The sequence below is a fragment of the Chiloscyllium plagiosum genome, chromosome 26 (assembly GCF_004010195.1).
Source record: "Chiloscyllium plagiosum isolate BGI_BamShark_2017 chromosome 26, ASM401019v2, whole genome shotgun sequence".
Lineage (NCBI taxonomy): Eukaryota > Metazoa > Chordata > Chondrichthyes > Orectolobiformes > Hemiscylliidae > Chiloscyllium > Chiloscyllium plagiosum.
Genome location: NC_057735.1, coordinates 28844051 through 28869585, shown reverse-complemented (window position 1 = coordinate 28869585; position 25535 = coordinate 28844051). Strand labels below are relative to the sequence as shown.

Sequence of the window (25535 nt, the reverse complement as noted above, 5' to 3'; positions counted from 1 at the left end):
GCAACCGAGGAGCAGGAGAATCAACATTTTAGGCAAGAGCCATTCATCAGGAAAGATTTCCTGATGAAGGGCTCTTGCCCGAAATATCGATTCTCCTGCTCCTCGGATCCTGCCTGATCTGCTGTGCTTTTCTAGCACCACACTCTATACTCTGATTTCCAGCATTTGCAGTCCTCACTTTCTCCTAATGGGTTAAAATGAAGGTATACACCTTCTTTAGTAGGTTTTAAGTTATCTCCTTCAAGTAGGTTGGCCATGTGTGCCAGATCTCCATTTGTTAAAATTCTGAAGTAGGAGAGTATGTTCCTGTTTCTTATTCTGAACATTTTAACTTTTAACTGGTCCAAACTCACCTCTTTTGGGAGGGCAATAATTATCCCCCCCCCCCCCGCCCCATCTAAGAGCTCCCTTCTTCTTGGAACACATGGCCCCAAAATTAGGTGCAAATATAGAACGTGTTTTAACCAGAAAATGAATCACAAATACCTTACATTGAGGAGAAAATGAAGATAATCGTGGGTTTGTGTAAATGTGTCATTTTCTTGCAGTTGTTTTAACTAACACTGGTAAATTTTCTTGCACAATTTATTTTGTCATCAAGCTAAGATTTGACTCTCCCATAAAAATGTGTTTGATGTTGAAGAGATTAGAAAAATGACAAAATTCTCCTCAGGCTTAAACAGCTTACAAAATGACTTTTTCATAGCCCATCAATGCCCAGACACTGACACTCTGATGTTGAAACAGATCATGACAAAACACAGCACAGTTTAATTACTGACATAGAAAGATATCATTAACCTGTCTGACAACCAATAGACCTATGATCTTCAGTCCTGCTACATCCAGTCGTGAATGATGGTGGACAATTAAACAACTCACTGGAGGAGAAGGCTACACAGATATCATCATTCTCAATGAAGGGGCTACCCATTGCAAAACTATGGCTGAAGTATTTGCAACAACCTTCAGCCAGAAGTGCTAAGTGGATAATTCATCTCAACCTCCTCCAAAGGTCCTCCGCATTACAGATACCTGTCATCAACCAATTCAATTCAGTCTATGTTATATCACAAAACAGATGAAGGCACTGGATACTGCAAAAGTATGGGCCCTGACAATATTACAGCAATAGTACGAAAGACATATGTTCCCGAACCTGCTCTGCCCCTAACCAAGTTATTCCAGTACAGTTACAATATTGGAATCTACCTGACAAAGTCAAAATTTGCCCAGCTGTGTCCAATACACAAAAAAGCAGGTCAAATCCAACCCAGCCGATCACTGTCCCATCAGTCTGTTCTCAATTATCAGTAAAGAAATGGGAGGGGTCATCAAATTGCTTTACAGCAACATTTGCTTAGCAATAATCTGCTCACTGATGCCAAATTTGGATTTCTCCTGGGCCACTCGGCTCCTGGCCTTATTAAAGACTAGGTTCAAACATGAACAAAATAATTGAGTTAGAGAGGTGAGGTGAAAGTGACTGCCCTTGACATGAAGGCTGCAATTGACTGAGCATGGCATCAAGGAGTCCTAGCAAAACTGGAATCAATGGATATCAATGGATAAGCTCTCTCCTGGTTGGAGTCATACATGACACAGAGGAAGAAGGATTTGGTTGTTGGAGATCAGTCATTTCAGCTTTGGACATTTCTGCAGGAGCACCTCAGGAGAGTGTCATAGGACCAATCATCTTCAGCATTAACAATTACCTTCCATCCATTGTAAGGTTGGAATAATGCATGTTCATTGATGATTACACAAAGTTTAGCACCATTCGCAATTCTCCAGATATAGAAGAAGTCCATGGCCAAACGCAGAAAAACATGGACCATATCCAGGTTTGGGCTGACAAATGGAAAGTAACATTTGTACCACACAAGTTCAAGCAATGACCATACCAAACAAGACGCAATTTAACCATTACTACATGACATTCAATGGCATTGCCATCACTGAATTCCCAATTATCAATACCTAAAGGGTTACCACTGACCAGAAACTGAACTAGAACAGCCATAAAAACTGTGACCACAAGAACAAGTCAGAGGCTAGGAATCCTGCAATAAGGAATCCATCTCGTGTCCACCATCATGATCAGGAATGTGATTGAATACTCCACACTATCCTGAATGAGTGCAACTCCAAGAATACTGGTATAGCCAAATCACCATAGACCCAAATAAACATAGGTCTACTCTCACATCAGAGAGAGAAAACTGGTGCTGGTTTAACCTGAAAATCACCGTGCATTGAGCAAGATTGAGAAGATAAGGCCTTCTCAAATGGGCCCATCAGATGACATACTGTTGGCATCACTGCAGTGCAAACCAGTCATCCAGTCAACTGAGCTAAAGCTTGGCACCATGCAGGACAAAGCAGCCCACATGATTAGCACCACATCCTTAAAAATTCATTCCTTCCACCACCATGCTGAGTAGTAGCAGTATGTACCACCTATTAGGTGCATTACAAAAATTCACCAAAGTTTCTTATAAGTACCTTCCAAACCCATAGCCACTACCATCTAGAATGACTAAGGCAGCAGGTGTTTGGTTTCCTTCAAGCAACTAACCATTCTGACTTGGAAACACATCACTGTTCTTTCATACTCACTTGGTGAAAATCCTAGATCTCCCTCCCTAACAGCATGGTGGATCAATCTACACCAGGTAGACTATAGTGATTGAAGAAAACAGCTCACCATCACCTTCTCAAGGACAGCTATGGATGAGCAGCCACATCCCATGAATGATTGAGCAATAAAAATTGAGGTCATTGACCAGATTTGGAAGAGTGCAGGGATCTCAGAAGGCTGGAGTTGGTTATAGTGATGGGGAGGACTAAAGCCACAGAGGTTTGAAAAGAAGAAGAATTTGTAAACATGAAACATTGTCAGACAGGGAACCAATAGTCAGTAGGAGGATAGTTACCTCTGATGTTGGTTTTTTCCCTTCTGTTCCTCTGTTGCTTCTTTTGTCCACCCAGAGCTCTGACTTTTCCACCATTGTACGAAGGCGATCCAAATCAGATTTGATCACTTTGTAGTTATCAACATCTTGAGGTGATATAAGAAGCTGGACCTAACAGGGTAAAATCATAGAATCGGAGAATCAAAGAGACTTACAGCACAGAAAGAGACCCTTCAGTCCAACTTATCCATGTTTCCTGAACTGAACCAGTCCCACTTCCCTGCATATGGGCTATATCCCTCGAAACATTTTCAATTCATGTACCTATCTAAATGTCTTTTAAATGTTGTAACTGTACCTGTATCTATCACTTCCTCTGGCAGTTCACTTCACATACGAACCACTCTCTGTATGGAAAAAGTTGCTCCTCAGGTCCTTTTAAATCTTACTCCTCTAACCTTAAAAATATGCACCCTAGTTTTGAACTCCCTCACCCTAAGGAAGAGATATTTGCCATTGACATTATCTATGTCCCTCATGATTTTACAAACGTTTGTAAGGTCACTCCTCAACCGCCTATGCTTTAGTGAAAAAAAGTCCCAGCCTATCCAGGCTCTCCTTATAACTCAAATCCTCCAGACTTGGCAACATGCTGGTAAATTTTTTCTGAATTCTCTCTAATTTAATAATACCCTTCCAATAGGGGACAAAAACAAAGGCATCACTTTTATTTCATCTATGTAAAAGTTCTTTGAAAGAGAACCAATAACAATGGAATCGTGATGTTGGAATATTTTAAGCAACTTTTTCAATGATTTCCTTTGCTATGATAATAACATATAGTGTGATTGTCAGGCTTCTGTTTGTGATGGCAACAATATCCAGATTTTTCCAGTTTTAATTAGCAAATGTCTCTTTAAATCCAGTCACTATATTCAAGCATTTTAATCATGGACTTCAGTTCAGATCCCTGTGGAAAATTTGTGACTTGAAGGAAGGAAACACAGACAACGTGATTTGTTTGGTTAACTGCATGACAGCAATGCTTTTTAAATCTGACAGCCAAATATCAGGAAACAAACAAACCATGACAAGTCGTGAAAGGAATTTGAAGTCACTGGATTTGTTCACTGTGTACTTTAAATAATTGGAAACATCGCAGAAAACAAAAGACAATTTTGTGCCTATTATCATGCCTATTTGGCAAGTTAGCTGAAACATGTTCTATTGTAAATATATAATTGCTTGTGTCAATCCCATTATTTGTTCATAATGGTTTAAATAAATATGCTTGAAATCTTAAAATATATTAAATTTAGAAACAATACCTGATGTGATGCGTGACTGTTTCCAAAGTGGAACTTTAAGGGGACATTAAATTCTTTAGCAGCTAACACTAATCATCAAACAGGATTTTGTTTCTTATTTATCTGAGTTCGGCCTCATTGGGGTACCATGCAAGAAATCAAGTCCTGTTATTCCCAGAATCGACACTAAAGTTAAAGTTTTCAGAAAGTATACAGAATTCCCAATTTATCTGTCTTTCAGACCCAAGTTGACAGAAAGGTTTCTGTTCTTAACAAAAATTACTATTTATTACAAGTAAATAGATTCTAATTATGGATACACAATTACAAACCATCAACACATAACTCTAGTAGTTAAATGTTAACTGTCTTATAAACCTCCCGCTACCTACACACATACAGTCAGACACAGACAAGAAAGAAAGAAAGATGGGTATTGGATGGAAGACAGTTCAATGTTCTCTGCCTGCAAGGTGACTGATTCATAATTATAAAGGTCTTTGTCCCATCAATTAAAAGTCACAGCTTACAGCAACTGAAAAAGGGAAATAAACTGGCTATCTTGAGACGTGATACTTTCCACTGCAGAGCAAAAAACGTTTCTTCCTATCCAAAGGTCTGACAGTTTCTCCTGAACATTCGCACCTGAAGGTGTTAAGCTACATTGTAGCTGATCACATAATTGTTGGCTAACAGGAGGTCTTTCACATCAATATCTGGTCATTAGTCCACAGATTACTTTTTACGAGCTAAACCTTCATTTGCATACAGACTTTAGCCAGGACTTTCACTACTGTTTGAAAATGCAGCTGTGCAACAGCACTTACAATGAGTGCAAGACTATTTGCTAATAAAAAGAACAGCAATCCTTCAACAAGCCATGGTTTTTAAAAACGGTTCTTTAACCATTTCAGTCAGTAACACAAACTACAGAAAAGTAAGGAAAATACAGTCTTTGTACTGGACATGGCTGTGCTAGATCTAAAGACAAAAGCACTCACGCAGATAGGGGAGTTTGGATGCAACTGGGAGAGAGATTCAATAAATCAGAGCTGGAACAGCCTTGATTAAGAACGTTTCAAGAAGACACAAAATACATTGATAATGTTAAAAAACTGTCAGCTCGAACATCTAGGCTTGTGTTTCATTGTGTATACTGCATCCATAAGTGTTGTCAGGAAGAATGCACTCACGTTTTGAGATGCATGCCTACATTACTGGAATGCTATTAATACAGCACATGTTAAAAATAGATGGGTCCAACCCAGTTAAAATAACACAGTAGAAAATTGCAATAACATTCTGCACAGGTTTGCACAAGTCTTGATTTTGAATTTTTTGATGAGCAACAAGGTTTTGGTATTGATACGACTTGTGGTACTACAAAACAAATCTGAATTTGGATGTTAATTTGGGAGATCTAATATTTGTGCTTCTTGGTGAAATATGAAAAACATGATTTGATGCCAATGTATAAAATGAATTACAAAACTGATCTTAAATATTTTCAAGCATTGCTATTTAAAAACAAACAAAATTATTTGACCTTTCACAGGTTCCTTATGAAATTATCCCCACTTCACTTGCTTCCCATTCCTGAACCCTTCCAAACTATTGTCTTTAGCCCCTCATAAGTCTTTCCCACTCAACAGTATCAACCTCAATTAGCTCAGCTTATTCTTGTATAAATAAAGTCAGAAGTCACAACACACCAGGTTATATTCCAATATTTGAAATCACAAATTTTGGAGCACTGCTCCTTTGTCAGGTCTACCTGGACTATAACCTGGTGTTGTGTGACTTCTGACTTTGTCCATTCTAGTCCAATACCGTCATCTCGACATCTTGTATAAATATGTAGCTCACAGACCAGTGAGGTCACTCGGACCCCATCTACAGTTTTAATTGAAGAGCAAGATCAGGTCAAACCTATCAGGAGACAATAGATGATGCGATTGCCCCAACTTCCACACTGTGTTTGCCCACCACCATCTTTATCTGGACCTACTGCCAATGCCATACCATCTAGCTGCCCAAATTTCCTGCCCTCTCTCATTGCTTGGCATTGCAGAAAGTTTATGGCATGAAGTGCAGCTGTTGAAGTTGGAAAAGCCTTTGCATCCCCGTTAAAATTGTGCAAAGTGTGTGCCCTTTTTGACCTTCCTTCACAACAAGCCGCTTTGCTTTATGTAGTCTGGCAACATCCAAATGAAAATATACAAACCAATGAACAGGCTAATTCCTATAGTCTCAATACAAAAGAAATATCAGCTGACAGGGCATCAACCTAAAAGATCAACTTTGTTTCTTTCTCCACAAATGGTGCTTGGCCTGCTGAGTGTTTCCAGCATTTTCTATTTTATATTTCTTGCCTCAAGCCCAAACCCAACTTAGTTATTTATCTGTCCCTGTTAGGACAAGCCATCTCTCACCTGTTTAAAAGTAGCCAGCAGCTCCTGTCTTTGGCTGAAATGTTTGAAAAGAAGCTGCAGAGATCCAGAAATGAGTGGGGGATAATCATGCATAGTAAGGTGAATGAGTACCCGCAGAAACATTGTGCCCCCTTCATCATCCACCTCTAGTGGACTGCTGTGTTTGCTGAATAAAATAAAAATGTATAAATAAAACAAAATCAGAAACACTGAAAAGCACTAGTTTACAACGCCTATGACTATCCATTGCTGAAATATGGACCACCACACCCAAGTGTTATTGTTGGACACATGCCAGTTAGAAACTTAGTACTGGTTAAGGTGTGGTTTAGATACAAAATCAAAAAGTAAGTCAAGGCATTGACAAAGCAAACTGACAAGAGCCCAGAGTCTGAGAATGAAATCAATAAGGGGCAGGTCTGCTGAATTAACCATGGAAGTGTCATATATTTATTCTGATGGTATCCTGACAATTGTTAGGGGTAACAGTTAATGTTCACTCATGGTGTAACTGGCTATCTATGGCAAGGTTTTGTCAATATTCGTCTAGAATCTCCATGCTATCTCTTGACACTGGTTCCAGTTTTCTTTATGTTAAGCTTAGTCCTGGTAGAGCTCAAACAAAGCACATGGCTCTCTACACAGTATAAATGAAATTATGAACAAAATCAAGATCAAGATCTAATACAACTGTCACAGAGAGAAGACTGAGAATGAACGCCTGCAGCGTTTAGAACTATGTGCACTTGTGGAATTGCTAAGTAGCGCTGTGAATGTGGCCCTATTTAAAATCACTTGAGATATGGCAGTGAGAGAGTTGCCTTTGATCTCTAGCATTAATTATCATCTTCAAGACAGTAAGCATTTTCACAGCAGGTTGGGAGTCTTAGTGCAACTATATCCTTAATTACATTTGGAAGTTGCTTCTCCATCATGTAGAGCATGAACCCATCACACCACTGAGGCAAGCCTCCTTGCCATTTTCTTAATTCACTCTGTTCAGGTGTGAAGTTAAGGATTAGTGACACAGTGGAATTGAAAAGACTTATTGATAGGTTGTAGCAGTGTAACTGTTAAATACAACTTGAAGCTGCTGTCTGGGGTTACACAAAGGATTAATTATCAGTGAATCAGTAGATTGTAAATGTTTTTATTCTGTATGAGAGCAAAACTAGTGCAATTAATATCCCAATGTGCAGGTCTTGTTCAGTCAGCTACAAGCCAAATGTGAAACGGCCAGGAATGGTAGCTTTCAGTTGCCAGGAAGAACATTGGAAAGGCTTGGAGCTGGTCACATGAGGCTTTCCTTTTAGAAACATCAGCCCAGTGAAAAGGCATCTGAAAGAATCAATTAATGGCACAGTATCATCGTTTTTTGTCAGCTTTTGGGCATACTCTTATGGTATCGTGGTAGTGTCCCTACACATGGACCAGGAGGCCCACGTTCAAGTCCCTCCAGCTCCAGAACATCTCTAAACAGGTTGATTAGAAAAATAAGTTACATGCTTTTTAAAAAAAATTATGACATATAAAGGAGCATTATTGGTGCCCATATTCTGATCTTAACTAAGAATTGTGGTTGGGAATTTGTTTGGAAACGAGAAACTGCTGAGTAACAAAATGGCATAATCAAAAGTCTATAACGTTATACTTGTGGTATAATATATGCATCACCAAGTGGATTATTTACTCTACCTTTATGTTTACAACTCCAATCACTGAAAACTTAGAAGAAAATAAAATCAAATTAATTGTCGGGGCACTTACCCAACCACAAACATCAATTCTGCTTGCTCACCAATACGGTCGAGGTTTACTGTCATAACTGGAAAGATAGAGACCAAGTAACATCCAATTACTTTTGTGAGCAAGATAGACCTTCTCCTTAATTTACTTTCAAGCTACTAACGGTAAGATTCAAATTAACCAGAGATGGGACTTAACGTAAATCAATTCCATGCTGAGATTTCTGCCAGTTATATAATTGGATAGGAAATCTGCTAAGATAAAAGGTAGCTGTTTATGGGCCACAGTTTACGATTAATGGTGTTGCAAGGACCACTTAACATGGATTAGGTGAAACTGAGAGAATTTCATCTCTCACTGTGCAGTGATACAATATGTGCTCATAGTATTTTTACCGGGCATTCCTAGTTTGAAGTTGCAGTAATATCACCAGTCTGTCCAAGCCGTCAAGTACATTAAAAATTTTCACAGACCCTCAAATGGAAGACTAGGAATATTAAAATAATGGTTACATAAATAAAATTAAAGCTAGGTATATTAAAATGGGATAAAAGTAAAAAGCTAAAATATTCCACAAAAAGGTCTGAGCTGAAGAACAGCACAGCACTACACAATTATAGAATTAGTTTTCAGGGTCAATTCTCTGTTCTTCACAAATTTTAATCATCTCACTATTTAAAACCAAATTACACCAATTTTAAATGGGTTTTAAATGGTCGTGGTGGGGATAGGTGGTGGTCAAGTTAAAATTTGCACTAAATTTAAGATCACCTGCTCTTGGGAGTGGGGAGGTTAGGAGGGAAGGGGGCGTGGTAAGGGGAAGGTTAAAACACTGTCTGTTTTAGAATCCTCAGTGATAGACTGCAACTTTAGGATTTCCATGCCAATTTCCATGCCAATATTCTTAAGTTGTGGATAATTTCATAAGGGAAATGATGATGAACACTGAGCCACAGGGACAGCATGATGGTTCAATGGTTAGCACCTCTGCCTCGCAGCACCGGGTTTTGATTCCAGTCTTGGGCGACTGTCTGTGTGGAGTTTGCACATTCTCCCCGTGTCTGCGTGGGTTTCCTTCGGGTGTTCTGGTTTCCTCCCACAGTCCAAAGATGTGAAGGTCAGGTGAATTAGCCATGCTAAATTGCCCATTGTGTTCATGGATGTGTAGGTTAGTGCATTAGTCAGGGGTAAATATAGGATAATAGGGTAGGGGAATGGGTGTGGGTGGGTTATTCTTCAGAGGATCGGTGTGGACTTGTTGGGCCGAAAGGCCAGTTTCCACACTGTAGGGATTCTTTGATTCTGACACCAGGAGCAAAATTTGACCCAATATGTTCCATCTAAGATGTTTACTGATACTTGGTGACTTAAATCTTATAACCCGGGAAAGCGGTTTGATTTTAAAAATATGTACTGCTGTTCCTTTAACAAATCTCTTCCAAAGATGTATTCAGACTTCAAACTATCAGATTTCAGAACTAGGAATAAAATAGATGCCAGAACCATGCAGGATGGTACCAATTACAACCATCTGGGTTGTGTTGTCGCAGTGACAAAAGTATCAGGTTCATTGTTTCAGCTGTCATAGAGTCATAGAGATGTACAACATGGAAACAGACCCTTCGGTCCAAACTCGTCCATGCCGACCAGATATCCTAACCCACTCTAGTCCCAGCACCCGGCCCATATCCCTCCAAACCCTTCCTATTCATATACCGATCCAAATGCCTCTTAAATGTTGCAATTGTACCAGCCTCCACCAAGCTGTCTTGCTACATCATCTGGAATGCACCAGATAACTCAAACAGACCATACACAACCAACATTCCCAATAAGATGTAAGCACTCACATAGCTGCACAGCGATCAGAAAAGTTGTAGCACAAGGTAAAGTTAGAGGAAAGATTTATAATGCAGTTTTTGCTTCCAAGAGAAACAATGTCAATAGCTCCCATTGCACTACATGGTGCTAAAATTAAATCTACACAAAAAAAACCAACCCATAAACTTGGCTCCAGAACTTCTTTCTCTTTCCCACAAGCTGCACAACATATCCCATTGGACTCTTGATGCATATTTTGATTAACTACACCCAGCTATTTGGCCCCAGAATATAATGTTGGATTTGCAACAAATAATGTGCAAATATAGCAAAGTTGGTCAATTTTTCAAAGAACAGAATTTCTATGAGCTATCAGATCAGGGATCTGCAAAATTTGTATCAAGCAATGAGCTTCTACTGTTGCACAGTCAGTAACAGGCCTAGTAGATAAGCAGGAGGCTAGAAGAACACAGCAAACCAACAGCATCAGGAGTCGTAACGTTTCGGGTGTAACCCTTCTTTAGAATTGGGTATGGGTGTAAGGAGAGCTGCAGATAAATGGGGGCGAAGTGGAGGGGTGGAGTCTGGGAGTATTTTGGCTGGGGGAAAAGGCAGAGTGGTGAAGTTCAGATAGGTGAACACAGGTAGAGGGTGCAGCCTGGTCGGTCAATGGGAGGAATGAATCTGATTGGTGGCTGGAAGGAAGGGTCAGTCAGAGGAAATGGAAGGGAGGAGGGAGTCAGGGGATGGGAAGTGAGGTTATTTGAAATTGGAGAACACAATGTTGAGTCCTCCGGGCTGTAGGCTGCCCAGGCAGGAGATGAGGTGTTGTTCCTCAAATTTGTGGTCTGATTCACTGTGGCAATGGATGAGGCTGAGGATGGTCATGTTGGAAAGGGAGTGGGGAGGGGAATTAAAATGGGCGGTGACTGGAAGGTCAGGTCAGCCCCTGCAGGCCCGGCTGAAATGCTCGGTCAAATATTCCTTTAACTTACGTTTGGTCTCTTCAATGTAGGGAAGCCTATATCGTGAGCACCAGATGCAGTAAACTAGGTTGGAGGAGAGGCAGGTGAACCTCTGTTTCACCTGGAAGGACTGTTTGGGGCGCTGGATGGAGGTGAGGGAGGTGGTATGCCGGCAGGTTTTGCATCTTTTACGGTTGCAGAGGAAGGTACCTAGCAGTTTGGGGCGGGGCTGACGAGGACGGTGGGGCAAACCCAAGATTGGCGAAGGGAACGGTCCTTGTAGAAGATAGAGAAGGGTGAGGAGGGGAAGATGTTCTTGGTGGTGGGGTCTAATTGGAGTTGGCAGAAGTGTTTAAGGATGATACATTGGACATGGAGACTGGTGCGGTGGTATGTGAGGATGAGGGGGCCCTGTCTTTATTGTGTTTGGTGGGGGGGACAATTTAGTGTGGTGGAACGGGGAATGGAGGTGGTGTGGTGGAGGGCTGTCTGGATGTCAGAGGGTGGAAAAGCATGTAGTTCAAAATTGGTGGACATCTGGGATGCTTGGGAGTGTAATTTCACCTTGTCTGAGCAGATGTGACAGAGATGAAGGAATTAGGAAAATGGGATGGAATTCTTGCATGGATACTGGATGGGAGGTAGTCCAGGTAGTTATGGGAGTCTGTGGGCTTATAGAAAACATCCGTCTGTAGACTGTCACCAGAGATGGAAACAAAGAGGCCAAGAAAGGAGAGGGAGGTGTCCGAGATAGACCAAGTGAATTTAAGGGTGGGTTGGTAGCTGTGGGCGAAGTTGATGAACTGCTCCAGTTCAGCCTGGGTGCAGGATGCAGCTCTGATGCAGTCATCGATGTAATGGTGAAAGAGTTGGGGGCACATTGCCTGTCTAGGTGCTGGCCTGGTCCTGTCTCTCATGTCCAATGATAAAACTCCTGATTCTATTTACTTGAGCAATGAGCAGAAAGCTCCAGGTTGCAGCATAGTCTGCATTTCTAGGAGACAAAGACTAATTATCTTTCCGTGTCAGGTATGAACGGGCCTTATTCACTCATATTGAAACCTTCCAGCTACTGACTTCTTTTCCTGTGAATCACAGGGTCTTTTTTCCTCCCAACTTGCCTAATACCAAAGGAATTTAATTCACTCCTCCCAGATTATGAGCATCTCTCCTGGCCTGTTAGTTCTGCTTTTTTTTATCTCCCCTGATGGAATGCATCCCAGGATACTAAAAAACATGATGTGTAAAATAGCAAATGTGCTTGTGGTAATTTACCAAAATTCCCTGGACACTGGGGCAGTTCTGGCAGATTGGGAAACAGCAAAAATTATGCCACTGTTTAAAAAAGGAGGTCGACAAAAGGCAGGTAAACTATACGCCTATTAGCTTAACTTCTGTAATGGGGAAAATTAATCTGTAGCAAAACATCTAGACAGAAGTTCTTCCATCAGGCAAACACAGTATGGGTTCATGAAGGGCAGATCATGTTTAACTAATTTACTGGAATGCTTTGAGGACATTACAAGCATGGTAGACAATGGGGAGCTGGTAGATGTGATGTATTTAGATTCCCAAAGGCATTTGGCAAGGTGATGCACAAAAGGCTGCTGCAGAACATAAAGATACATTGTGTTACAAGTAATGTATTAGCATGGATAGAAGACTGGTTAGGTAAGAGAAAGCAAAGAGTGGGGATAAATGGGTGTTTTTCTGGTTGGCAATCAGCAGTTTGTGATATGCCTCAGGGATCAGTGAAGGGACCACAACTGCTTACAATTTACATAGATGATTTAGAGTTGGGGACCAATGTAGTGTGTCAAAGTTCACAGATGACACTAAGATGAGTGTGCGAAGGACACTGAAAGTCAGCAGAGGGATATAGGAAGGTTAAATGAGGGGACAAAGGTCTGACAGATGGAGTACAATTTATTTAAGTGTGAAGTCATCCATTTTGGTCAGAATAACAGCAAAATGGACTATTATTTAAATGGTGAAAAATTGCAGCATGCTGCTTTGCAGAGGGACCTAGGTGTCCTTGTGCATGAATCACAAAAGGTTCATTTGCAGGTGCAGCAGGTAATTAAGGAGGCAAATGGTATATTGTCCTTCCTTGCTAGAGGGATGGAGTTTAAAAATAGAGAGGTTATGTGTCAGCTGTTTAGGGTGCTAGTGAGGCCACACCTGGAATACGGTGTACAGTTTTAGTCTCCGTACATGAGAAAGGATGTACAGGCACTAGAAGGGGTGCAGAGGAGGCTCACTAGGTTGATTCTGGAGTTGGACCAGTTGCTTATTAGGAGAGACTGAGTAGACTGGGGCAATACTCATTGGAATTTAGAAGAATCGGGGGTGGGGGTGGGGATCTTATAGAAATATATAAGATGATGAAGGGAATAGATCACATAGAAGCAGGGAGTTTGTTTCCACTGGTGGGTCAAACTAGAACAAGGGGGCATAGTCTCAAAATAAGGGGGAGCAGATTTAGGACTGAGTTGAGAAGGAATTTCTTCACCCAAAATGTTGTGAATCTATGGAATTCCTGCCTAGGGAAGCAGTTGAGGCTGCCTCGTTGAATGTTTTTAAGGCAAAGATAGATAGATAGATAGACGTGAAAAGGAATTAAGGGTTATGGAGAGCAGGGGGAGGTAAGTTAAACTGAGACCACAAAAAGATCAGTAGATGGCCTACTCGTGCTCCCTTTTTTATGTTCTTATGTTTACAGTGATGCCTCATGGTAGCTGCGTGGAATGGCATTGATGCCTGATCTGTGCTGTGACTTAATTTTTTAAAATTCTCATTCTTTTTGCTTGAACGTCTGTGCCATTTAAAGCTTTCCCTTGGTATCAGGGACTTTTAGTCTTGTCTTCTGAAATCTACAATGTTTGTTTACTCACTGGCTGAACTCAGACTTGGGATCACTCCCATAGACCACAGCCTCACAACATCTCTGCCTTTGAGCTGAAGATTTCTTCATCTTCCACAATTCTCTTTATCAAGTTTGAAAGGTGTTCTGACATTCTTTGAAGCACTCTTCAGTGTTGTGTTGTCACAAGGTCTTTTGGAGGCTTGTTGTACTGGGGCATTAGCAATATCTGTTTTCTTTGGAATCTGAAGTCTGGGTTCTGATGAAGAGTCATATCTGATTTGAAATATTAATTTTGTTTCACTCTTCACAGATGCTGCCAAATCAGTTAAATTTCTCTAGTGCTTTCTGTTTTATTTCAGATTCCCAGCATCTGCAGTAGTTTATTTTTATTGCTTGAAGTCTTCTGTGTTACCATCTTATTTGTCTCATTGGAAATTATACTAAGTTCAGATCCTATACTGATCGCCATATTGTGTGTGCTACAACTTCTCAGTATTAAACAATATGCATTTCTGCAATTATTTACAGGTCATAAGCTACATTTTGCGACAAGACACTTGGAAGAACCTGGCCTTAGGCCTGTCTATGATAAAAGGCAAAAGTGAGGACTGCACATGCTGGAAATCAGAGTCTAGATTAGACTGGTGCTGGAAAAGCACAGCAGGTCAGGCAGCATCCGAGGAGCAGGAAAATCAACATTTCAGGCAAAAGCCCTTCATCACTCCCGATGAAAGGCTTTTGCCTGAAACGTCGATTTTCCTTTTCCTCGGATGCTGCCTGACCTGCCGTGTTTTTCCAGCACCACTCTAATCTAGACGCCTGTCTCCAATAAAATCCTACTTTATTCTCCTACCAAGTCCTCAAAATTTGGGTGGTACGAATTACACTGACGTAAGCATTGTAGTCGTAACCTAATAAATGCTTGCCACAACAGAGTGCTGCTGTTAAGCCAAAAAAAGATATTAATTTCGGTTCTGGTGGGGTGCTAAGTATGTAATCTATTTCCCAAAGATTGGCTTATCTCTTTGGCTGTTTCCAAAAAGCAAGGTACTGATCATCCTAATCAACCTGCACTTCAAAACTCAAGAAACAGTGCCCAATATTAATTATGCTTCTACCATTTAGCAACATTTGCTAAATAACATTGGGTCTGAGTGGGCTACACTTCGGAGGGTCGGTGTGGACTGGCTGGGCCAAAGGGTCTGTTTCCGCACTGTAGGGAATCTAATCTAATCAAAACATTGAGGGTGGTTAGAATTATACTGACAACTAATTTAAGATGGTCAATCAGGCTGGCAGTGCAGTGCATTTCTGAGTTCTGGAAGCTAAATATATGAAGATGCAGGGTCCTGTTCTCTGTGGACAGAAAGAACATGCACTCACATTGTTCCTGTTTCAGCAATTCTCTGATTCAGTTCTTAGTGCAATTTCTTGATTAATTGAGTCACCCTGTCTGGTTTAAAGTTAAACAAGTTGGAAGTTTATTATCTGCAATCATCTAAATGGTGCATTCTCCAAGACAAAGTCGCTTTTTAAAATTTACTCATGAGTTGTGGGTATTGCTGGCTGGACCAGCATCTAACAGAATCATTTGTCAACCAACTAACACTTTCTTCTCATACAATATCAAAAAGATAGTCTTCCCTTTACATTGGTATTTCTTGTGAATTATACTGATGAGTGCAAGATGAAATACGATATGTCTTTTCAGTGAGAGTAAAGTTCTGTATTACCAAACAACAAATTATAAAACAGCACAATAATATGCAATTAAATCAAAACTGCATGCTTGTAACAATAAATTACAGAGAGAAAACAACAGTATTTTTGCCAGTTAATTATAGAGCCAGAGCTGTTTTACCACACCCTATCATTTTTCCTATCTCCATTCTCACTATCAGATTCTACATTTCACTGCTTTTTTAAAAGGTCCTGGTTGATTTCATCCCAATATTGGAGGCACCTCCCTCAGACGTCTGTATTTCTGTATATATTAAGAGATGTAGAGCTCTTAGTTCAAACATTCAGGTCAAGTGAGATGAAAGTGAGAGACTGAGACATAATAAAGCTCAGGAGATATGTAGGGAGTAACGTTGAGACACACAGTCTCTGACGTTTATTGCGAGGTGGGAGGGGCCTGAAGAGACTGAATGCAATCGAAGAATTTGGCAATACCTGAGATGCAGAGGTCTAGTGGAATTTAGCATAACCTCATTACAATTTACTTATTTTGCTTCCCAACAATCAGATGATAATAGCAGTCAAATAATAAATAGGAAAACCAGAGGCAGGAGAAAGCAGTTGGAGATTTTTGGAACTGTTGCCAGCAGTTAGGCAGTGGATAAGCTGGCAGTCTGGATTTGGTAGGGTTGGTGTAATTGGGGAGGTGTGAGGAATTTGTTTGGGGCAAGTGGCTGGAGAAGAGTGGGAGGGGAGTTCTACAATCATAATGGGGATCCGAAACCATAATCAGCAGAAGATAGGTTTGCTTTAATAAGTCATGCAGAACTACTTTGAAAGCAAAGCTTGTCAGAAAATCACAGAAGAGTTAGGAGACTTGCCAACATGCTAAGCAGAGGAGGCAGCATTATAGAAGAAAAATATTAAAGAGATTGAAGGGCAAACAGAAATACAGGAATAGTAGCAAAAGCTATCACAGAGATAAGCAAAGAAAGCCAAAGAGAAAGGTAAAGACATAAAACATTAGAGAATGGGAGAAAAGCAAAGAGATCGGCACAATAATTGCAAGCTTTAAAAAAAACTAGCCACAATAAATGTTACAGCAAACTAACTAGGAATATTTGAAAAATAATCATAAGTTGACATATTTAAGGTCACTATTCAAATTCCTTTCCCACACCAGTGAGCCAACTGAATTTGTGTTCTGGTACTGAGACAAACTGAAAATAGTAAAGTATTCTGTATTCCAGACAAATGGTTTACAAGTTATTGATTCCAATACCACATCCTACTGCATGGTTGGCATGATGGCTGTGGTTAGCACTGCTGCCTCACAGCACCAGGATTCAATTCCAGCCTCGGGCAACTGTCTGTGTGGAGTTTGCAAACTCTCCCAGTGTCTGCATGGGTTTCCGCCGGGTGCTCCGGTTTCCTCCCACAGTCCAAAGATGTGCAGGTTAGGTGGATCGGCCATGCTAAATGGGCCATAGTGTTCAGGGACGTGTGGATTTGGTACATTAGTCAGGGGAAATGTAGACTAAGAGGGTAGGGAAATGGGTCTGGGTGGGATACTCTTCGGAGGATTGGTGTGGACTTGTTGGGTCTAATGGCCCGTTTCTCCACTGTAGGGATTTTATGATCCTACAACTTGACTACTTGGGATAGTTTATGGACGTTTCTCAAATGGGTAGCTGCTCCTGGACTGCATGGTTATCAACTTTGTAAATATTATAACTACTTAGAATTGTTTGATCTGTCATCTGTCTCACATGGAGCAGTTCAAGACAGTAGGTCACCACCACCTTCTCCAGTGCAATTGGGGCTGGGCAACAAATGGCAACCTTGCTGGTGATATCTGCACTACTCAGAGGAAATCTTCAAGCTCTTTCTCACGTCATTGATTGTCAGTGACCACTGGAAATCTTGCCTGACAAGCTAATAAAATGCCTGCTACAATTTTTTTAAAGAGGCTTCCTTTAAAATGAAACTGAAGGTGCACAATAAGCACAACAAGCCTCTCTATAGGGAACAAAATGTCGAAAAACTACTCGACACCTATAAAACATTCATGTTGAACAAACAAAGTCCTTCTACAAGAATTATACGCTCCTGAGAAGTAAGTTTTTGCTTATTACCTGTTGAGTCCATGAATGCTGCAATGGTGCCTTCAGTCGTACTCTCTGGTACAGGATTGCAGTCAACAAATTCCTTTTTAAAGACTGACAGAAGGTATGAAATCCTGAAGTCTAGCCTGACATTAAGGATGAACTGAAAAATAAACAATTTCAATTAATTGCAGGATTTGGAGACTGGGGGAAGGTGAGATGGAGGAGAAAAATGCAGGAAGAGGAAGTAGTTAAGCAATTTCCCGTTTTCACCAATTCTGTTTCTTCTGAGAAGTCTCAAATCTCTGACTAAATCTTCCTCAGATTCCCTTTCAACACTAATGTTGAATGTCATAAAAATAATTTGGATGTTACTGTAATGTCTAGATAGCATGCTATCTCACAACATAACGCAATGTTTGACATAAGCAGTTTGATTCCTTGAATGTACTGAATTGCTTCCTTCGATGAATATCTCAGAGGGGGAATCAAATGCATTATCAGAACAGCAAGTATTATTTTCTATTGGGACTCAAATAATAAAAAATGTTCAAAATGTTCAAATGAGATTTTCACATATTTGACATGTTTCAACCCACTAATCAAATTCCAATTTATTCCAAAGGAAGAACTCATCAAACACGCATTTTCAGATCAAAGCACTCCTCCTGACTTTACAAATGTGACCTCTGCTCATTTCAAATACAGTTGTACAGCCCCCAGATTCTCTCAAATATCCCCTCACATCAGGGAGTTAATTTCTTTACGCAGACTAGGAATGGCTCAACAGACAATTCTATTGTTTTTTAAATGCTATTTTCTATTTGCTTCCATTTCAGGACACAGCTCCTTTTGGTTCTGTTTTCCCTCTTTTCTTTATGTATTGATTGCCAATCCTGAGTGTGAATACATGGACTGATTCCAGTATCAATCAAACAGCAAATTCTCAGTCGTATATTTTTCTGCAGGTCAAACTTTCAGCTTCCTTCAATTTCAATTTCTGTGTCATGATGGTTATAGCTAATGTTAGGAGAACTGTAGGCCACTCTAGTCTTCTAATGTAAGGTGGCAATACAGTGGCATTTAAGAGTCACTTAGATGTTAATGAGAGATTGCTCAAGCTAGGAAAATTCAAATCAATCTGTACACACAGCAGGACTCTTAAGCATACTTAAAACACACCAAATGTATCAATTAACTCTGACCTTCACTGGAAAAAAATGCATTGGGATTAGAACCTTGAAACAAGAATAAAAACAACAGGCTGCCATGGGAACTGTATATTCAACGGTTTCTCATACCTGCAAAATCTCCAGGATTTTTAGCTTTGTATCCATAACAGTGATGTTCTTACTGTCAGGTATATCTTTCGGCTTTATCTGGGGTTCAATGTTTACATTGGAACGTGGAACAGAGCTAAACAAAGACTGTTTTCTGCTTAAAACCATAGTGGACACGATCTGTCCAACTCCATGGATTGATTTCTTCATACTTCTCCCTAAAACACAGGAAAGAGGTGGACTTTGATGAATGGTGGACTTGCAGAGCGAGAACCAAACAATGTCATGGGAATATATTAAAGCAAAGTTACACAGCTATGTGATCCACTACTACAGGGACCAGTTCTTTTTTTACATATGGGGTAACATCTACCTTTTTTTGGCATTTGTTTCCTCCTATACCACCAGAAAAGTAATTTTATGTTCAAAATAAAAATTGGAATTTGAAAAAGGCAGAAATTCATTTATTTCTTATCAGTGAGCAGCAACAAATAATAAGCTGGTGAAGGACTCTGAACAGCTCAAAACTATTGTAGATTCAACAACCACTAAAAGGAATATCAACATGAGACGTTCTTCTCCTCTGCTATTATTTTGACTCCCAGTCATTGCATGATAAGAATTTATTTTACTATCTGAAGCATTTGCCTTTGTTATTATGACTAAAGCCATAATGAGCAGCTGCTTTCGCACCACCCATCATAACACAGGAGGGAAGCCTGCACTGGAACTGAGAATAGGAGACATTTATTTTAGATGATAAGCCTTTCCAATTAAAATATATGGATTTAAATGGGATTGTGCAACATTAGTACCAAAAGCTTTAAAATATTTTTATGACATTTCTTTGCTATTTTAATAAAGACACTGATCAGCTTAACATAAATGGCTTAAAACAGTGGGGAACAAGTTTTAAAATTGCACATTGGTGATGTTAACAATGACTGCAGCAATTAATTTCAACCTTAAACTGGGTCAGAGCTGAGTGTTCATGCAATTCTTCCTTCCTCGACAACAGAATTTGAATTCTCCTTTCATATTTATAAAGAGTTGACGTTGGAAAGACAGTTATATCTTATGTATGATATGAGAATTCATGCAAAAGTTACTAATTTATAATCGCTTATAATCAGTCATTATTTTGTTTAGATTAAGTAGAGAATACATAATAAATAAGACAGTTCATTCAAGCTATGCAACCTGCAGAGGTATGAAGTGCTTTATAAATATCTATATTTATGTTGGTGCGTAGGTTAAGTTACTATATTTTACATTAGGATTAAACCTCGGCACAACATTGTGGGCTAAAGGATGTGTTCTGTGCTGTGTGTTTTTGTAATTTGATTTTTCCAAAGTGTCTGTATGGATATTTCAAACTAAAATACATTAACACTGGTGAAGTTATATGTTATATTTCTGAGATTTATAAATTTTGTGTACATTTTAGTACCATTCCTTTATATCACATTTTTCAGGTAACTGGAAATGCAAAAATTGGACAGCTCAGCACCTTACCCGCACCCAATATCTGCCATTGTTCCAACTTGTGGTTAGGGCCTTCAGATGGGCAGCCAAATCTCTCTCTATAAACAACTGGCAGCTTCATGATACAATATATTGTAAATCAGGATGTAATACAACAGGGCCCCATGACTATTTTCATGTTTGGAGGGCAAAACCTACACTGTGTCCAGACACACAGAATACCAAGTGGCCCAAGTCAGCAGTCCTTTAAAGGCATTGGTGAAAGTTGCTCACAAAGCTGGGCAGGTATGCATTTTAGCAATGTGTGACAGAAGAAATGTTAATACCTCTTCTGTCTCCACAATAATCAATACAACCAATGTCTAACTCTTTGTTGTCTCCCTTGGGGTTAGTTAGCTCAGTAGGTTGGATAGCTGGTTTGTGATGCAGAGTGATGTCAACAGCATAAGTTCAATTTCTACCCTGTTTGAGGTTACCATGAGGTCCTACGTTCTCAACTTTGTCCCTCACTTGAGGTGTGGTGGCCCCCAGGTTAAAATCACCACTAGTCATACCTCTCTCTAATGAGAGAGCAGCCATAAGGTCCATTAGGGTTGTGGCAGCTTTACATTACATTTCCACTTCCCCATTTTAACAAATGGGCTAGCCTTTGTGGAGAAGACAAGTTATTCCCGAACTCTTCTACCAATCCCAATTCAAGCTGATTTGTGACTTGTTTTGAGTGCATGAACATTCATTACTTTAACACTGAGGCCTATGAAAATAATTCAGTTTGCTTTCATTGAGCAGGTGGTAGGCTTGCCCATCCTACCCAGTGGCAAATGAAATCTCATCAAACACCGGTCCCAAACTGACTAACTAAGCATCCTGAGAAACTCTTGCAATAAAATACTCACCAGTCCCCTCATCATGATCCATGGCATCTATAATGTTGACATCTTGATTACAATCAATGATACCAAGTAGTGTCCTGGTCAGTCGTAGGAGCTCACTGAAGCTGTAGAAACCAAAATAGATCAGATGTCTGGCTAAGCTGACCACCTAGAGTAAGATGCAAAAAAATGAGGATCAGTAATTTTATAATCAACAACACACTATAATATTCCCACACCCAGGGCAAACTTGAATCCTTGCCCTACTGAGTAATTAAGAATATTTTCTAATCTATGTAACAAGTATTATGAATGGTTCTTTAAGATAATTAAATGCAAATGGATAACCCTTTTAATGAATTTCAAGCTCAATGTAATCAAGCATTGGTCTGCAAATCATAGAAACCTTTCGGTACAGTGCCATTAGAATATCAGAAAAACTAACTTTCCTATTCTTATTTTACATTTCAGTATTGAGAATGCGTGTTGGAAAAGGAATGTGAAAGCTTTCCTTCGTGAAATGTGGGCATTACTGGCTAGGCCATCTCTCATTACTCCATATGTAGTTAAGAGACTACCGCATTACTGTGGATCTGGAGTCACATGTAGGTCAGATCAGGTAAGAATGGCAGAACTAGGTAGGTTTCTACAATAATTGGCAGTGCTTACATACTAGCCATAATGACAGATTGTTATGGATTTCAAATTTCATCATCATCATGTTATGGTGCAATTTGAACTCATGTGTCCATAAATTTTGTCTAGGGCAACCTACGGGGCAACGTTTTCACACAGAGGGTGGTATGTGTATGGAATGAGCTGCCAGAGGAATTGATAGAGGCTGGTACAATTGCAACATTTAAGAGGCATTTGGATGGGTATATGAATAGGAAGGATTTGGAGGCATATGGGCTGGGTGCTGGCAGGTGGGACTAGATTGGGTTGGGATATCTGGTCGGCATGGAAGGGTTGGACCGAAGGGTGTGTTTCCATGCTGCACATCTCTATGACTCTACTAGTGCAGTGATATTACCATTATGCCATTGTCTCCCCTCTGTGAATTCATTTATTGTATATCAAATTCAAGATCTGGGAAACTCGTTTAAACAATTTTGTTTTGTGAAGCTTGGTCCTGTTATTGTTCTTGTGATAAATTGCACATCAGTAAGGTGATATAATAAAAATTTCCAGAATGAAGGTCACCATAGCTCAACTGTTACAAATTCATTCAGGCCTGTGTGAACCATTCAGTCTTTTTTAAAATTCACTTGTAGGACGTGAGCATCGCAGCTACCCTTTAACTAAGCGACTTGCTTGGCCATTTCAGAGGCATTTGATTGTCAACCACATTGCTGTCCATCTAGAGTCATAATTAGGCCAGACTAGGAGAGGATGGTAGATTGTCTTCTCTGAAGGACATTAGCGAGCAAGATAGATTTTTCTGACAATGGACAAAGGTTTCTTGGTCATCATAGATTCTTAATTCTAGATATTTTAAAAAAATTGATTTCAAACTCCACCATCTACCATGAAGCCAGGTTCCCAGAATATTAGATATATTTCTGGATTCACAGCCTAGTGATAATACCACTGGGCCATTGCCTACCCTTATTAATTGCCGCATTTTACCAAACTAAGGTCACCTTCTGGAATACAGTTGGACTTGTGATCCTTTAAGTGGTAAGGATATTTTAATTCCAAATGTGGTTTTATTTGTTTAAAAGGTGATGATTATTTTCAATTCTCTGTCTATAATAGACCACTGGCTGTTCAGCTCACCCTCACAGCTGTAATTGCTATGTTTCTGTTAACATTTTCAGAGCATTTGTTTTCAGGTGTTGGACCTTCTCTCCTTGAAAGTTTTGCTGAGAAAACGCATTTAGTGTATTGCATTTAATTTCCCTCTCTTTGGGCCCACTTACCACTCTCTTCACCAGGTACCTCAACCTATTATTCTGGGAATATCCAATGCCATGTCTTTAAAATTTGCACCAGCTTCTCTTTATTTCAAATCTGTGCTTCCTTATAATTAAAACATGGTTCCATAAATGTAACTGCTGTATTTTGATGGTCTCTAGATTTTCCAGTCACTGGTTGAGCTAATAATTTTTAATAGTCTGGAAGTCTACTCTCTGCAATCTATCTCTTACCTGTTCCTCATACCTCACCATACTGTGTGTATTTTCTTTAATTTCACTCACAACACACCCCTACTGTTATCGCCTACAACTTTCCTTTGTCCATTGAGCTTCGGGTGATCCATTTATCCTCACCATTACCACTGCCAATTGTTCATTTTGTGTGCAGCCCAGGACTGTACATCCTCTGTTTTCCAGTTTGAGGGATGATTGTACACGTGAGGCATTACAACAATAGTACCTCTCATGGGTCTCTCTTGTCTCGCCTGTGCCAATCCGTAATTAACAAGATTTTGTCAGACCTTTCCTATTAAGATAAAAGTGAACAAAATGCCACTTCCAATATTGCAAGGAATTTACTTTTTTTTTGAAAAATCCATGGGTCACTGTCCTAGCAATACTCTACTCAAATTTTGTACTTATACTCTCTAGCCCTTCTGCTAATATCTCAATTTAGGATAATTTTCTTTAAAATTTCTCTCTGTTTTAAAAAAAACCAAAAGAACTACAGATGCTGGATTTCAGATACGAAAACATAAATCAACTCTGAAGAAGGGTCACTAAACCAAAACGTTATTTCTGCTTTCTCTCCACAAATGCTGCCAGATTTGCTGAGTTTTTACAGCAATTTCTGCTTTTGTTTCTATCTTTTTTCAGCCTGAATGAATAATCCACTTCCAATGACACAGCCAGCGGATCATTCTCACTCACTCCCACTGACTGATTTTGCTCAGGCTTCTTCACCTACACTCAGTTAAATGTTGCCTTGGTGTCAGGGCAGTCACACACACCTCACTGAAGGTTTATTGGAGTCTGGATCCAAGTGACTCTGGCAAAACTCAGATGGAACATCACTCGCTGAGTGAGAGGTGCCTGATAGCACTGTCAACCACACCTTTCATCAATTTGCCTTGATTAAGAATAATTGACTAGGTTAGAGTTCTTCTGCGTTTTGTGGACAGGATATAACTGGATAATTTTCCACATTGTCAGAAATGTACTGGAACAGTTTGGTTAAGGGTATGGATAAAATTAGAGCACAAGTCCTCAGAAATATTGCCAGAATGTTGTTTGCGGTCCACAACATTTGCTGGATTCAGCTGTTTCTTGATATCAAATCAAACCAGCTGAAGATTGGCATCTATGATGGGTGTGGTGTCTGGAGGAGGCCAGGGTGGAATATCCACTTAGCAATTCTGGCTGAAAAAAGTTGCAAATGCTGCAGCACTGACGTACTGAACTCACCCATCAATAAGTTTAGGGACATTTTTGGATTTTCCTTCTCTAGTGTATTGCTCACAACCATCTATAATGTGATGTTTAAGGAGCACAAAGCTCTAATCTGGTCCACAGACTGCGGGTTTAATAAGCATGTAATCCAGTGTTATAACTTTCCCAAGTAGGCATCTACATTTCAAATATGCTTGGCACAACTACTGGCATGATCTCCTACAACCCTCATTGAACTAGAGTAGTTCCTCTGATTTTATGACAAATGGTAGTTCAGGGAATCTGTTGGGATTACAGACTGTAATTGAATACTATTCTGCTGCTGATGACAATGAGCACTCAGCATCTTAGGAATGTCCAGTTTCAAGTCATTAGACCTGTTCTGAATCCATTCCATTTAGCAAACTGACACTAGCACACAAGCTGAGTAAATGCACCCTGAGTGAAAAGACAGGACCTCATCTCAATAAAGTAGTGTCATGGACAGATGCATCAGCATCAGGTAAATTTGAAAGGATGGAAAAAAATAGGATTTCATTTGTATTAATGCATTTATCACCCATCATAGGTCCAGTGTAGCTGAAATATTCTTCAGAGATCATCTGGCTTGGTCAGGAGTAGTACTACCAAGTCACTTATGGTAGTGGACATTGAAGTCCCCACACAGTTGGCATTCTGTGATCCAATGACTGG

The 25535-nt window shown here is 39.9% G+C and overlaps 1 protein-coding gene across 2 annotated transcripts in view; it reads right to left on the bottom strand.

Moving 5' to 3' along the window:
- itpr3 (inositol 1,4,5-trisphosphate receptor, type 3) overlaps positions 1–25535 on the bottom strand; it is a 274637-nt gene that overhangs the window by 94846 nt on the left and 154256 nt on the right. For both annotated transcript variants that reach the window (XM_043716798.1, XM_043716799.1), the window contains exons 21-26: positions 21499–21643; positions 19139–19335; positions 17868–18000; positions 8422–8479; positions 6655–6820; positions 2937–3086 (exon numbers count right to left, since the gene is read on the bottom strand). In XM_043716798.1, coding sequence (XP_043572733.1) covers positions 2937–3086; positions 6655–6820; positions 8422–8479; positions 17868–18000; positions 19139–19335; positions 21499–21643 — 849 coding nt within the window. The remainder of the gene's footprint in view (positions 1–2936; positions 3087–6654; positions 6821–8421; positions 8480–17867; positions 18001–19138; positions 19336–21498; positions 21644–25535) is intronic.